At 34.9% G+C, this 16,587-nt stretch overlaps 1 protein-coding gene across 3 annotated transcripts in view; it reads right to left on the reverse strand.

The window, feature by feature from the left end:
- The window catches only part of CNTLN (centlein), a 188,552-nt gene that overhangs the window by 10,244 nt on the left and 161,721 nt on the right, over positions 1–16,587 (reverse strand). For all 3 annotated transcript variants that reach the window (XM_087822644.1, XM_087822643.1, XM_016214503.2), the window contains exons 22-25: positions 15,815–15,952; positions 15,097–15,282; positions 3,401–3,586; positions 857–934 (exon numbers count right to left, since the gene is read on the reverse strand). In XM_087822644.1, coding sequence (XP_087678770.1) covers positions 857–934; positions 3,401–3,586; positions 15,097–15,282; positions 15,815–15,952 — 588 coding nt within the window. The remainder of the gene's footprint in view (positions 1–856; positions 935–3,400; positions 3,587–15,096; positions 15,283–15,814; positions 15,953–16,587) is intronic.

A 16,587-nucleotide genomic window follows, 5' to 3' on the forward strand; every position in this document is an offset into this window, starting at 1 on the left:
TTTAGAATACATTACATGCTGTCAGTGATGTCAAAACAAAAGCTGGCTCTGACTAGAAAAGCAAGGCTCTCACCTGCCAATAAACTGCCCTTGATCACTTACAAGAGGGGCGCCTCCCAGCAGACTCTATGTGTATTAAAAAACTACTTGAAAGGGAAGAAAAAGTATCACACAGGTCACAGCAGCAGTCTCAACAGACCCCTCCGGGACCTCCGCTCGTCTTGGCCTTGTCATCCTCTATGCAGCTTTCCACTCGGCCCAGAAAATGTCGATAGGAAAATGTTTGAGGGGCCTCTGGTGGAAATTTTTTCATTCTTTCTGCATTGACAGGATGCCAAATCAATATTTACTTCCCACTAACAAGCTGCTCGAGGTCTCAGTAGAAAATATTGTAGAGAATGCAGGAAGACACAGTAATAAACAGCTGTCTGGCTGCGAGGAAAACATGAATTGACTGGAAACAGGTCCATAGCAAAAGGTCACCGAAACCCATGAACTCCTCAGGTGTCCATATCAACTACTAACTTTAAAGACACATAATAAAGAATCTCTTTTTCCTATGAGGGCTGAGAGAATGGATCCTTTTCAGTCTAGCAAGCAGAGAGGTTGGCTCAATAATTTAATTAATCCATTTGTGAAGACCCATGTTGGCTCTTTCCCAACACATCTGTTTCGTGTGTTAAGTGCAGAAGTACAAATAGAGGGTTAACTTTCCAGTCTACCTGTCGGAATACTTCTGCACCTAACAGAAGCAAATAATGTGTAAGTATTTACAAAAAGTTAGACACCTAGTAAAAATGTAAGGCTTGGAATTCCTACCTAGATGTTTTCACATGGGAAGTAGAAAATGAAATACCTGTCCTTCAAGAAGCTTCTGAATGTACAACAGCCACTCCCTGTCGTTTTCCGCATCTGCCTTTGTCCTTGTGAGTTCCTAAGGGAGACGAATAAACACACGGGTGTTAACTGTATTTAAACAAAGCAGTTCATACTATTAGACATGGACTAAATCTAGAGAGATGTCAGTAGAACTGGGTTCAACAAAGAGCAGCCTCTTTCAAGAGCAGAGAATATTCAAATCCATGCTCTCTACTATTTAACTTATAAATATTTACATACATGTGTATTTCTATATTCACAATGTAATTCAGTGATATTTTATTTCTGCCTTCACAGTGGAGCTCAAGGTAGGGACTGTGGTGGAGGTGAAAGTGATTGAAATAAAATGAAAAACAAGATGGAGCTGTGTAGAAGAATTATTTACAAGTGACCCTTGTAAGATACATACAACGTTATACTCAAGGATCTGACTTGTCAATAGGTAACTAAAGAATAATTGTTACAATTAAAAACAAAATATAGTATGGAATGGCTCTGGTGTATTAAAATGCTTGTTTAAAATATCCAACAACTAGCTGATAGGCAAGGGACAGACACTCCAACTTAAAGTACTGAAAGTCACTAAATATTTTCAACTCACCAATTATCAAGGTAAGATATTCCTGAAAGTGTAATATACTCATATGTTCAGTTGATTATTTACTAAACTCATAGTCAGTTTACCAAAAAATACTTTTCAAAACAGGAACGGCTCGGGAAACAAACATTTGTTGAACTTTACTGTATGCCAGGTGTCAGGGTAGGCACTTCACCTAGGCTGTCTCAGTTTTTCACATGAATTTACTAGAGTTTGATGTATAGCTTAAAGAATATAAGTCAGGTGGTTTGGGCTCTGCTTGGCTAAGTCAAACTCAACTCTTCAGACCTCTGAAAGATGCAGGGATCAGTTTAAGCAGGCTCTGATCTACAGTTACATATAGCAAATATGTCAAGGTGTGTGGATCCTCCTCAGCACAGTGTGTTTCTACTGGAGTCCTTTCCCTTCCTGCAGGCCTTCCATTCAAGCTTGTGTGATATGCACACTGCAGTGCTGTGTTCTCTGGCTCTAGACTGCATCTGCCCAGAGGCAGGAGCCACTTCTTCATAGCAGTGTGTCATCTACTCTTTGGGACTGTAAAGAGATCTTTTTTTAACCTGTCCAGTCAGAGGGGGTGCTTTTTCTAACTTGTAACCCAGCCCAGAGAAGACATCTTTTGAGACCACACAAAGGCGGGGTCCTATCTTCCAGAATATGTATCTGTGTGTTCACATATGCACACACGAACACATACACACTGGTGGGGTTTTGCTAAATCTGCTTGTTTTAAAACTCTGAGGCAGCAGTGGGGCCTTAGCCTTAACTTTTTTTAGGTTTCTCATCACCAATCAACAAATTTTTAATCAATGTCTATAATAAGTTATAGCTAACACCCTTGCTAGAGATACTATTGTTTCCTGTGTGTCTTATATTTGGTGCTCTCTCTGATAATGCTCTGTGTTTCAAAATTCAGAATTCTATAGAAAGCCAGAGACATTGTGGACAGGGTGATGAAAAGAGGAAACTCATAATTCACTATCCTATTCACCCACAGGATGAAAATCACCTCTGTAGGATTCCTCTGACCTCCTTTCTAAGAATTCTTGGCAGGTTAAAAACTTTTGCCAGTTGTAGCTCTTCTCTACTCCAGGTCTTCGAGAAGCTGCTGCAGGACTAGAGGATGTTCTCACACAAACACTTCAGTCTATCATTTTCTTTATTCACTGAGCAAATATGTATTGGGAAGCTGCTGGCGCCATCAGCTCTTTAGTCTTTCCAAACAATGAAAAACTGAACATTAATGTATTAAATCCCAGAGACCTAGCAGTGGAACAGGGCTGAGCATCCTCCCCAGGTTCACAGAGGACCGTGTGCAGCTGCGACACTGCTGTTTCTGAGGTAGTAACTATGTCAACGCACAGCGCCCTTCCCGGGGGGACAGAGAGGCCCCTGAAGACCTACACCTTCCGCACATTAATCCACTCGGACAGGAGTATTTCACCCAATTTAAAGGAGTACGTGCATCTTTTTTTAATTTGACCCACAAAAATTTTGAATTTAGGTAGGAAAGCCACTAGATTAACTATGTTTTCAAATCTCACGCAGGAGGAAAGAATCCCCACATCAATGGTGACCCAGCTTAACCAAATCCATTCAAACTGGCTTAATTAAAAATACTAGCTTACAAGATATGATTAATTAAATTAAAGAAAATGGAGCAGACAGGAAAGGATAACTGACCTGAATAACAAGCAGTTCTAAAGGTTACACAGACTTGTTTTTTCCTGTATTACAATTAAATTTCTCTAAAGGTTTTTGGGTTGGTTAATACTCTTGAGGTATCTTTCATTGGTGCATTAATAATCTTACCTTCATTAATATTACCTTAAATATAAAATTCTAAGAGTTCTAAAACAAATAAAGATATGTACTTAAATTCAATGTGCCAAAGCCCTTTATTAGTAAATATTTAAAAGCTCTTACCACTTCATCTTCTGTGTCCAGTATTTCCTCTAGATCTGATCGTGAAATGTTGAGGATAGAAGCTGCCAAGGTCTGGGCTTTATGAGTTGAGCTTTTACGAGCATCCTTGTTTCTCTGGATTTTTTTAAGCTCTCTGATTTGTCGCCTTAATGAATGGACATCAACTTGTAACTCTTTGACCAAAGCCTGTAACATATTGGAAAGAATGTGTGCTCATATGGAAGTAATAAATGAAGATTAAAGCGCTCATAACAGAAAAATGTGAATATACTAGCAAATCTTTTTTTATTAGGATTACTCTGATTTTATTTATTTTGGAACACAATGGATTGCTATTTATTGTCAGTATGCAGTAAAAGCGCTCTTAAATGACCATTTAACCAATTTGCTGGATTAACCAGAGTGCTCCAATCCCTCTTTCGGATTCAGCAACTGCTGTCCTGGTTGGGGAACCCTGCGGCAGGCAGGCTCCTTTTCATCAAGCCAGACCACAGCTACTCCAGCAACTGAGTGATGCCAAGAGTCAGTTCTATTTATTTCTGAACGTGGATATATTAGTTGTAACAGTTTAGTTACATAATTCATTTAATTATTACACAAACTGATGAATTATGACTGCAGAAAGAGAGTTGTTTCTATTTCATTAAAACTGGATTAGAAATGCTTTGGAAGAACTTGATAAAGTTGGGTAAAACTGCAATTAAATTATGGGTTGGCAATACAATACAAGATTTAGAAAATCATAAAAATCTTGGGATTGCTTCACAAAAACCTTCAAGTTCTCCCTTTGAGAAATTAATAAATGCTAGCCCATACCATGCCTATGTGTGCATAAGAAAAAGACAGCCCTTAATCTAAGTGGACAGAGTCCCATCTAGCTTTGTGAGCTGAGAGCAGACTAGCTAGATGTTTGGGATGTTTTCAATTTTTCACAAGTTCAAGCAATGTTGCAATAAATAATGGAGCTCAAATATACATTTTGAAACTCTAAGATATATCCCTAGAAGTGAAATTACTGATCAAAGCATATGTATAACTGTAATTTTGAAAGCTGTTACACAGTTCTCCATGTTGATTCCTCCACAAAGACTATATCAAAGTATTTCTTTCTCCATACCATTAGCAAAACACCAGTCTGGTATTTCAGTGTACTTTGTCTTTCCACTTTATTTTTAAGTTTCATTCCTCTTAATAAAAACAAAGTTGAGCATCAGCCTTAAGAAATAATCATCTTTCTTTGTGGCTTTTTCTATTTTTTAGTGATTTATTGGAATTTTTTATATATTAGGGAAGTTATATATATATACCTGTTGTATGTATCTATAAAATTTTTTATACTTTCTATTTTTCTTTTGACAGTTAATTATAGTGTTTTATGCCAAGGGAAACATACTTTTAATTTTTTATGTACTCAATGAATCTTTTTCCTTTCTTACCTTTGAAATTAGTGTGATACCTTAAAACGAATGATCTATAATGAGATACAAACACATTTTCTAACCATGATTTTTTCCAGTTTTAATATTTTTATGTATTACTAATCATTTAGAAAATTACTATATAAGCTCAAACTCAGTTGTCCCACTACCAGCTATTAAAAGGTCCATCCTTTCCTCACTGATATTGTATGTGTTTATGTCAGTTTCTGGACTTTCTATTCTGTTCCACCTCTCTTTTTATTTATGAAGCATTAGAACATATTTTACCTAGTGAGGCTTTATAATAAATGAACTATTTTTTTGGTAATTTTTGCTTGTTTGGTTTTCCATATAAAATTCAGATATGGTTTGTCTAGATTCCATTCCTCTAAAAAAAACCTTATTGGTAATTTTACTTGAGTCATGTTAAATTTTATTTGGATCATGTTAACATTTTAGGATGTTCATTCTTCCTAATCAAAGACCATGGTATTCCCTTCTGGTTGTTTATGTCTTTGTTTCTGAGGATCATTTTTAGGTTTTCTCTTTCTAAATCTAGTTTATTCCTGGGCATTTTACTTTTGGGGAGGGCACTTCTAATAATGATTACTGTTTGTATATATAAAAACTGTTATATATTTAGCTTACTGAAGTTTCTATAAATTGAGTCATATCTGCAAATATTGATAATTTTGTCTAATTTCCAAATTTTATACCTTTTATTTCTTCCTTTTCTTACGGCATCAGTGATTAAGTTACTCCTGACTAATACTGCATTGTAATACTAATGAGTATACCTGACTTGTTCCTGATTTTAGTGGGAGTCTGTCTACTTCCTAGGAAATACTATGCCAACTTTTGAGTTGAGAACCATATTTTAATATATTAAGAAATATATATTAATATATTAATATATAATATATAGCTTAATGTAGTTAACTACTTACTAATTTTACTTTTATTTCTCATAAAAATTGAATATCAAATTGTCATAAATCCATTTTAGCACCCATATAAACATGATTTTTCATCATAAATCTATTAACAGAATTATTAATCATTTTTGTAGTATTGAATTATCTTTGCATTTCTGGAATAAACTCCACTTGCTGTGATGTATTATTTTTTTGTTGTGCTGGTGAATTCTGTTTGCTAATATTTTATCTAGTATTTCTACATTAATAGGAGATTGGTTTCCATTTTGTGCACTCTTCCAAAATTCTGGAAGGATCTTTCTCTTTCCATGTTCTATAGTAGTTTTAATGAGACTGGATTTATCTGCTCTTTACTGATGGGGTAGCAGTTATCTGAATTTGGCTTAGTATCCATCACACATTTAAGTATTTAGTTTAACGAGCTTTGACAGTTGTTTGCATCTATGTAGCCACCACCCTACCCAAGATACAGAACATCTTCATAATCCACACATTTCCCTCTTAGCCTTTCCCAGGCAGTTCCTCTCACACACAGACAGGAACTGTTCTGATTTACATCATCTTATACCATTTTTTCTTGTTCTAAATGACACATCAATGGAATAATGTACCACATATTCCTTTATGTCTGACTTCTTTTGTTTCTGGTGTTCTAAAGGTCTATTCATATTGTTCTGTGAATCTGTAATTTTTTCTTTTTCTTTTAATTAAATACAATAATTTTAATATATTTATACACACATATATAAGAAACCAACAATATTTTTTTTTCTGAGATAATTTTTATCTCTCATCTTTGCTTTGTCTGTTAACTTGCTTTCATCTGCTCCTATGTTTCACCGTCTTTTTACCTAAATTCTTACATTTACTTCCACCTTAAATGTGCTTTTAAGAGGAAATTATTTCATTAATATTTGTAATTCACACTAAAGTATGAATCTGCTTTGTGGCAACTTATCAGTGGTGAAACTCCTTTCCTGCCATTTACTTTTCCTGTTTATTTCCACCATTCATACTCTGATATAGTTGTATACATACTGTGTAGCTTCATTTTCCAGGACTCGTTTTTGAAGGAGAAAAGTTTTTCCTGGATCACCTATTTGAGGAAAGTTATGTGGCACAAGGGCCTATACTAAGTTCCAAGCTGGTGAAATTTTACATATGAATTTAACTGTTTTCTGATGAATTCTATTAGTGAGGTTATTTTTGTTATGGTTTGGTTTTTTGTGTGTTTTTTTTAACAATGTAAGCACTCTCTTTTCTTGGCTGCTATGAAAAGAGTTGCCTCCTACAGATTTGCCTCCTTGCCTGTGTAATTCTTCCTTAAGTTCTGCCTTCTCGTTGAAAACAAACCACTTCTAGGAAGCGCTTGTCACAAACCACAGAAGATCCATTCTACTGCTGCAAAGACGGGATTCAGGGTTTGCACCTCATGTGACCATCTTTGAAGAGTATGTATTTGCCTGACCTTTCAGAGGTCTGCAGCACTTAAGTATTCTCCCCTTGCCGTCTTATTTCTGCTTCCTTTTGCATGCCTTCAGTCTCACCTGGTTTTCACTGCTCTTCCATGTATTTTGAAATACAGAGTTTTAGCTCTGACCTAGGTTTTCTTTAAAAAGGAGTTGAATTTTTGTTTCTAATTCTCCTTATCTGTTGTATGGTTCCAAGGGAGAGAAGGGGAGAAGTGGATTTTTCTCCAAAGTGAACATTTTTCTCTAATCTTTTATTATGAAAAATTTCAAACGTGCAGAAAAGTTTAAAGAAATGTATAGCACACAACTATGTACCCACTACCTATATGCTACAATTAAGTTTTGCTATACTTGCGTTATCACATACCTGTCTATCCATTGACCCACCTTACTTTCTTGATGCATTTCAAAGGAAGTTGTAGATACCTGTATAGTTTCCCCCTACACACAGCATTAACCAAAGATCAATATTTATTTATAGTTAATTTTACTACTTTTTTGAGATAAAAATTATATGCAGCAAGATGTGTAAGTCTTAACTGTATAGTTTTATGAGCTTTGGCAAATGAAAACACTAGGTACTCACACCCAGATCAAAGTAAAGAACATTTCCATCACTCGAGAGTTCGCTGTGTCCCTTCCAAGTCAACCCCCAAACCTAGCCCCAAGAGGCAACTACTCTCTGGTATTTTTTTCTCTCTATAGATTAGTTTTGCATGTTCCATAAATTCATATAAATGTAATCACACAATATGTATTATTTTGTGTTTGGATTCTTCACTAATGATGTTTTAGAGATTCATCCACATTATTATATGCATAAGTAGTTCATTTATTTTTATTGCCAACTTGTATTTCATTATATAATTATAAGGCTGCTAGTCCATTATCTTGTAGATGGACCTCTGGGCTGTTTCCAGTTCTTGATGATCAGAAATAAAATGGCAGTAAATATTCCTGAATACATATTTTGTGTGTATGTGTGTACCTATGTTTTCATTTCTCTTTGGGTAAATACCTAAAATAGAATTGCTGAGTCATATGGTAGGTGAATGTTTCATTATCAGAAACTTCTAGTTTTCCCTCAAATCTTGCATCACCAACAATGGATGAAAATCTCTATTCTCCAAATTCTTTCCAACACTGGGGTGCAGGGGGACGTGCAGGGGGGCATGCGCTGATCAATGTTTATCATTTCTTTCTCCCTCTCCCTCCCTTTCTCTCTAAAAAAATCAATGAAAACAATATTTTTTAAAAATATAATTCTTCTCACTTACTGAAAAACATCACAACAACAATGAGCTATCACCTCACACACATTAGAATGGCTACTGTTAAAAAACAGAAGACAACAAGTGTTGGCAAGAGCATGGAGGCACTGAAACACTTGTGTGCTTTTGGTGGGACAGTAAAATGGTAGAACTGTGCTCTGTCCCCAGGCTGGACACACTATTTCTGCATGAATCACACTGTTTTATCTACTAGTTTTACAGCCTCATTCGATGCTTGTTAAGGAAAGTCCTCCTCTCCCTGACATTCTTCTCCTTCCTCAGCCATTTTCATTCTTTTTCTTTCACTTATTTTTTGGACTCAGTTTGTCACTATCTGGATTACACTGACATTTAGATTAGTATTGGGATGAATTCTCATGTTTGCAATATTGATCCTTCCCATTCAGAAAAACAGTACTTCTCCCCAATTATTTAGTTCAGTTTTGTCTTTCAGTACTGTATAGGGTTCTTCATTTCTTGAAAGGTTTACTTCTCGGTATTTAACAGTTATTTTTTATTATTGTAAATAGAAATTTAAAAATAGCATTTTAAAATATTATTATATGTAAAGAATATTCTATTTTGTATGTTAACCTTGTTTTAAACTCATTGCCAAATTATCTGGTTAGTTTTAATAGTTTATAATTTTATTCTCTTAGATTTTCTAGGTACACAAATATGCCATTTACAATCAGTTTGATTGTATACATTCCTATAATTATGTATTTTTCTTGTCTGTTTGCATTTCCTGAACCTGTAAAGCAAGTATTGATAGTAGCAATGATAGAGGCATCTCTGCCTCAATCCTAAAATTTATATGGAACTACAAAAGATCCAAAGTAATAGCCAAAGTAATCTTTAAAAAGAACAAAGGCAGAGACACTGCATTTCCTGACTTCAAACTACACACAACTCATATAACCAATAGCAAAAACCCAAATAATCCAATTTAAAAATGGGCAAAGGACCTAAATAGACATTTTTCAAAGAACACATAACAAATGGCCAACAAGTACATAAAAAGGTGCTCAACCTCATTAATCATCAGGGAAATGCAAATCGAAACCGCAATGAGGTATCACCTCCCACCCTTCAGGATGGCTGTTACCAAACAGCTGCGGCAGCGAATGGCGAGGGTGCAGAGAAAGGGAGCCCTGCTGCACCCTGGGGGGAAAGCAAGCAGGTGCAGCACTGTGGATGCAGAACATCCAGAGGAGCCTCAAAAAATTAAAAATGGAGTACCATATGACCTAGCAATCTAATTTCTGGGTATATATCCAAAGGCAATGAAATCAAGACTCCAAAGAGATACATGCGCCCCCATGTTCACTGCAGCGTTATTCACAATAGCCAAGACCTGGAAACAACCTACGAGTCCATCGATAGGTGAGCAGATAAAGAGAATGCAGTACATATACACAATGGAACCGTGTTCAGCCATAAAAAGAAGGAAATCCTGCCATTTGCAACAACACAGATGGACTTTGAAAGCATTATGCTAACTAAAATAAGTCACCTTATGATCTCACTTATATGTGGAATCTTAAAAAGCTGAACTCTTGAAGCAAAGAGTAGAATGGTTATTTGCTGGGGGCTGGGGGCGTGGTGAGTGAAATGAGACGGTGGTCAAAGGGTATGAGCTTCCAGTCATAAAGAGAGTATGTTCCAGGGATCTAACATACAGCATAGCGACTCTAGCTAAAAACACTGTATCCTATATTTGAAAATTGCTATGCGGGTATATTTAAATGTCCTCATCATAATTACAACAATAAAGTGGTAATTACATGAGGTGAAGGATGTGCTAACTAACCTTATTGTGGTAAACATTTCGTAATATATACATGTATCAAATCATCACATTGTATATTTACACTTAAACAATGTTACATGTCAATTATATCTCAATAAAGCTGCAAAAAAAGAACAGAAAAAATCGTAAGAGACTAGATCAGTGTGCCAAAGTATTAATAATTGCACATATAAAAATAAAAGTATAAATGCTCCACAAATGTTCTCACTAAAGAAGCAGGAAATTTATATGCCCAAAACATCTCACTAAATCTCACCAAACTAAGTACATACTGATAATTAAATGATTTAGGCTCCAGGCTAAATGTTGTTCTTTGGCTGATATTTATTTCACGGCTAACAAAAACCATTGAGAAGACGGAATTTGGCATATGACTTTCACATACAAGCCCATTAACAAGCCTATATCAGGGCTCAATCAAACTGAGCAAATACTTCTAGAAATTTCCCTTGTGTGTTTTATTCAGTTATTAGGAGAATTCAAAGCCTCTACTCTGCCACATATATTCAGCCCAGATGCTCAAAGCACTTGATTTTACCCCAGGGCGAAATTCCATATTCAAGACTAGATCTAGAACAGATGGCCACTCCACCTCTTCTGTAATCTTGCTGTGCCCTATGAATAAATGAAAAGACTAAAGGGAGCACAGATTCCACAACAGGGCCAGAATAACATTATTACTATTAATACTACTAATAATATTTATTAAGTGCTTTTGTATACAGGACACCCTAATAGCTCTGCATAGAATGAGTCCTGGTGATCATAACGTTCCCTGTAGGAACTATGTACGTTCTTTATGCTCATTAGAGAATGTGCACAGCTCTAGCCTCCACAGAGTTTTCAAGCTGAGCAGTGATTGGTACACTTGTCCAGTGCCATTCTTGAAGCAGATATAAAATCAATTCCTCAAGAATTTATTGAGTCCTGTTATGTGTCAGTTCTTTGCAGATAATGAATTTCAATGTCTCTGCTCCCACGTTGGCTATAATCTACTTGAAACAAAAAGAAAAATACAAGAGTTCACAGTTACATGTTAATTTATGTGTTGCGTAAAATAAATATTCAGGAGATAAATGAGAGCCATACTACTACTACTACTACTACTGGCACCACTACCACTAGCTGGCGCTTAGATAGCACTTCTGGTATATTGGGCAATGCTTTTTCATCCATATTAACTTCTGTAAATGCTCATCTCAGGTATGTTCCATTACTACACTCATTCCATAAATGGGGAAACTGGGGAGCAGAGGATTAAGTCACTTGCCTGCAGTAATATAGCTAGTGACTGGCAGAGTAGGGCTCTTACCTCTTAACTACAAAGTTAAAGAAAGGATTCAGAGAAGAGGAAGGCACTGAACTAAATATGAAGGATTTAGAGCAAAGAGCAAAGAAGGAAATGTATGTCCAGAAAGAAGCAGAAGTTGAGCAAAGGCAGCAATGAGCACAATATGGGTGAAAGTTGAGAGCAGTGGGAAAGAATATTAGAATCTAAGCAGGATAGGGCCAAAGTATGAAAGGTCTCAAATTTTAAATAAGGTTTAAGCTTAGATGTAATGCAGTAGGATTTAGAAAGCCACTGATGGCATGTTGCCTCAGCATGTCTACTAGTCCTAGGGCCTTAGGTGCAAGGAAGAGAAGAATGATATCACCTCATTCCTCAGAACAAAATATCCAGCCTCTGCCAGCGTTTCTGGTTTTGATATTAAGTTGCTGGTGGCTCCTTATTAGAAAAATGGATTAAGCAGCCAAACTAGTGGCAGTATCAAATATGCATTGGCCCTAAATACACAGTTAAGAAAAACAAATGTCAAATTACCACTAGAAGCCATGAGTGGTAAGGGGTGTTATTAAATACCAAACTGATATGTATTTTGTTATATAGATTAAATTCATAAAAACAATGTGAGACAGTGTTTTAAAAACTGTATTATTATGCATAATAATCAGTTAACTTGTTAAATGCAGGTTATTGGGCCCCACTCCAACTGAGACTTTGATTCAACAAATTTGGGGGGGGCCCAATGTTATGCATTCTATTTAGATGCAATAAAATCAGATGATTCTAATGTAGGTAATCTAAATACCAAATTGAAATATAGTGGAAAAGTTCCTAAAGAGTGCTAAAACCAGTTTATACCAGTTTATCCATGTCTGTTACCTTTAATACATAAGAAATTAATAAGCCACGAAACTACAGCAATCTTGACTGTACCTATTAAGACATCTGTACATACACTCTATACTATCTGTTGCCAAAAAATGCAAAGGACCAGTATGTTACTCTTGAACAACTAGAGATTTTATCATTAAATATTATTCATTAAATATTCATATCCTTGGACATAAATTAAAAAATTGGTTTTTAAAAATAATTTTTGCTGAATTACGTATGTGAAGAGCACCCATGACATTATCATGAAGGTCAAAAACTTCAAATCATAAAATTCATTCTTCTATTTTAAGAACTGATGGTTATTAATTCTTTTTTTTTTTTTTTTAAAGGGCAGATTAAAAGAATATTTCAGGGAAAACAATGATTAGCATTTTGAATAAATCTTATAATTATGCATTTCATATTTTACATCTTAGCTAAAAATACAAGTAAAACCCTAAGCTGAGTATAAAACAAGAAAACAAAGGTTTATGAAGCTAAAATTCATAATAAAAACAGTTTTATATCATGAATTACTGACAATATTCAGTGAGAGTACTTATAAGTTGAACAGTGAGACTATTCAAGAGCATTGGAAAGAAATTATATTTTAGATCTGGAAAAGGTATATTACGTTTACTAAATTAATACTCTGCAATCGTTCAGGGCTCTCTGAGTTAAGCATTATGGGTCTGACTTTACACCAGCTGAAACCTTCATTATAGAGATAAAAGAGATAATTCATTCATTTTGTAGATACTTTTAAAATAAAAAACTCCTATAGTATTTATGATTTCCAAAGAAACAAAGTAAGGGATTTGTTCTAACTGGGGCACTATTAACACTGGCATAAAATCTTGTAAGCTCCTATTTTTAGAGGAATGAAGAATATATCATTATACATAAAATCTGATTATTAGCCATCTTACATTTAATCTATAAGCCCAGGAATATAATTTCTTATAAATAACATCAATTCCTAAGTGGATAAGGGAACTTGAGAAAATTCTACTATATATTGACCAGAGGCCTTTCTCAACTGGGGCATAAGAGATGCCAAACTACCAACCTATCAGGAGAGAGAAACCAAAAAAGGAAAAAAAATTACTTGAGAAAACTGACATAATAATATATATAAAATAATATACTTTAGTATACATTATATATAGGGTGTCCTAAAAAATATATATACACACTTTGAATAATTATAAAGGCAGTGTTTATTAAAATACATTTCATTTTCAAAATTGAGCTATCAGCTGTTAAAGTGTATATACATTTTGGGGGGACACCCTGTATATTCAGCAAGTATAATTGTATGTATCCAATAATGGTGGGGTTATTTGGGAAAGAAGACAATGGTAATGTTATTTTACTCCACAGTGGGACAAGGTTTAACTTCATTTTATAAAGATTACATAAATTGATAATATTTTATATATTTAAGTAAATTTCCACTGCTATGATATGCTAGTTTTTAATCATGCAAGCCATCTGAAGATAAAAGTAGTATGAGGAACTTAATCTCATCCAAGGTTGCTTAAAAAAAAGCAAAGAACATTGTAATTTCGGAAGAAAAGAGACACTCTCTCATTATAGTCAAACTGTTTCAGCTCTTATATTTAAATGCCCAAAGGACTATTATTAAAATTTTGCATCCCTAACGGAAATTTAATTTGATTAGCTAGTGGTCATTATTGCACCAGCTATTTGAAAGGTGCTATGGTACATGTTGTGGAGGCAGAGATTAGTAAAAAACGTCCTTGACTTTAAGGAACTCTGAATCTATCTAGTGGCAATAGATCCGTTTGCTAAATATAATACGAGTCAGAATAAATGGTACTAAACAGAGGCGTAAACAACTCCCAGTGGGATTAAAAGGGGTGGAGCAGTCCCCAGATTCCTAGCTCTCAGTACCTTGTTTCTCTGAAAGCAGAGCTGCTCCTCTTGGTTTCTCTAGAAGGTTGAGGGAGGAATACTGCCTGACGGTGTGGGGCATAAATGCAGACCAGAGGCTTCAAAGCTCCTTATAAACTTTCAAACAAACGGCCTGTCTAGCCCTGTATCTGCCCTCCCCCCATCATCTGCTCTGGTGGTTCCTTGTGGAGCCAGCTCCTGAGTGTTTCTGGGGTTCTTCAGCTGTCAGACAGCTTCTGGATGGGCACCCTTTGCAGGCACTTGGGCTTGTCCTCTTTTTGTTCTGCTAAGCCATTTGCCATTCCTCTATCAATTCCATGTGGATGGGGGTTCAGATGTCCCCTAGCTTTAAGGAACAAGGTTCTGTTTATTCTTCTTGCTTGGATGATTTTCAAAAGGGCAGTACAATGGAAATTACCTAATTCTTTCATCTTAATACCTGCCTTGATTACGTGATTCCTACAATTTCACAACTCAGTTGGCATTAAGAAAAGAATATTAATAATAGAATGGAAAATTTTAAACTCAAGCTACAAAAACAAATCTTTTATAGATAAATTTTTGAACAATGTGGCAAGTAGGATGAGAAGATGCCTTGTGGTTTAGGAGAGCAGAAAGAAACTTCAAAGTATTCCCCAAATCATCTGAAGCAGGCCGCTGCCTACCCTGCCAGAAGAAAAGTACAAGTTAGTAAGGCACAAATAATTCAAACCTTCACAAATAAGGTGAACTCTTCCACTTTCTCACTGGCTATCTCCAGTTTCTTCTGTGCACCTTCAAGGGCCTGCTCACTTTGCAATGCTAATCCTTGAAGATGCTTAGATGCTGCTGTTTCAATTTCTGCCATTGCAGATTCAGTCTCATTTATTTTTGATACTAGGAGAGAAAGTTTGAAATCCTGCAAAAGACATAGAATAAAAATATCTCATAAACAGATTTGGAAGAGTCAGTTATGCACGTCAGATAAAGGGTTTCATGACTCTCTCTAATGTATTTATTTTTATTTGGGTAAAACTGATGGTTGTTTTTATTTTCAATAAAATATCCTAAGCACATATTCTTATATATTCATCATCAAAATTAGTTTATGCTTTTTAAAAATCATAAATCTCATACATCAAATGGAGATATTAAATGAGTTTGCACATTTAGGTGGACCTAAACAATTTATATCAACTTGTGCCAGTTATTAACAATAGTTTTCATTTATAAGAAATTACCGAGACACAAAATCTGTTTCTCTAATATAGCACTACATTTAATGTTAAATAGATTCTTAGTGTGTCCTGTAGAGATAAAAGTGTTCTTTGTATTTATCTAAAACATTTAAGTAGCTCATCATAGTTTGGGGGAGACAAAAACGACAACTTCAAAAATGAAAAAGACATTTTTATATTCCATCTGTAAGCGAAAATGTCCTAAAAGCATACCTTTTTTTCTAGTTCCTCTTTAGTTTTCTGATACATCTCTTCATACTGTGACTTCTCTTTAACGGCAACACTAAGTCTTTGCTTTAGTGAATCGATTGATACTTTCTTGTTGGAACACTCTTCAGTTAATGTCTTCACCTAGTAATGAAAACATTGAGGTAATTATTATTGGTGAAGGCATTCTAGTAGTATACTGTATTTATGTCAACAGAAACCAAATGAATACATGAATAAGTCTAATTTCATTTGGTTTCTCATAAATGATATCAAATTCAAGTATAAGACTTGTAGAACTATTATAAATGAAACTAACAGTCCCTAAATCAATAAGAAAACTAAAAATTGCATCAAAGAAGTATAAACACTGGCATGTGTAGTCTTCTACCTAATAATACAATATTAATTTCAACTGCATTTCCTTTAATTACTAACCTAAACCTCCTTAAGCAGGAATGGTTGCTTTTGATTCTTAAACCAAGTTATAGATAATTTTCAGTTGTATTCTCCAATATTACATGTACTTTTAAGGATAAAATTAAATGTGATATAACACATTTATTATACATTTGAAAGAATAGAGGAAATATTTTTTCTTTTTCCATTTAATGCCGCTAAAGATATATAATTAGTATATTTGAAATAATTATTACAGTTAAAAAATAAGCAAAATTTAAAGGATAACATTGTACTAAAACCTACAAGGAAGTAATTATAATTTATGTGGGTGTGTGGAGGAGAAAGAAAAAGAAATCCATATATATTTGCCTTGCTGG

Source organism: Miniopterus natalensis, chromosome 12 (assembly GCF_054644295.1).
Source record: "Miniopterus natalensis isolate mMinNat1 chromosome 12, mMinNat1.hap1, whole genome shotgun sequence".
In the NCBI taxonomy this organism is placed as follows: Eukaryota; Metazoa; Chordata; class Mammalia; order Chiroptera; family Miniopteridae; genus Miniopterus; species Miniopterus natalensis.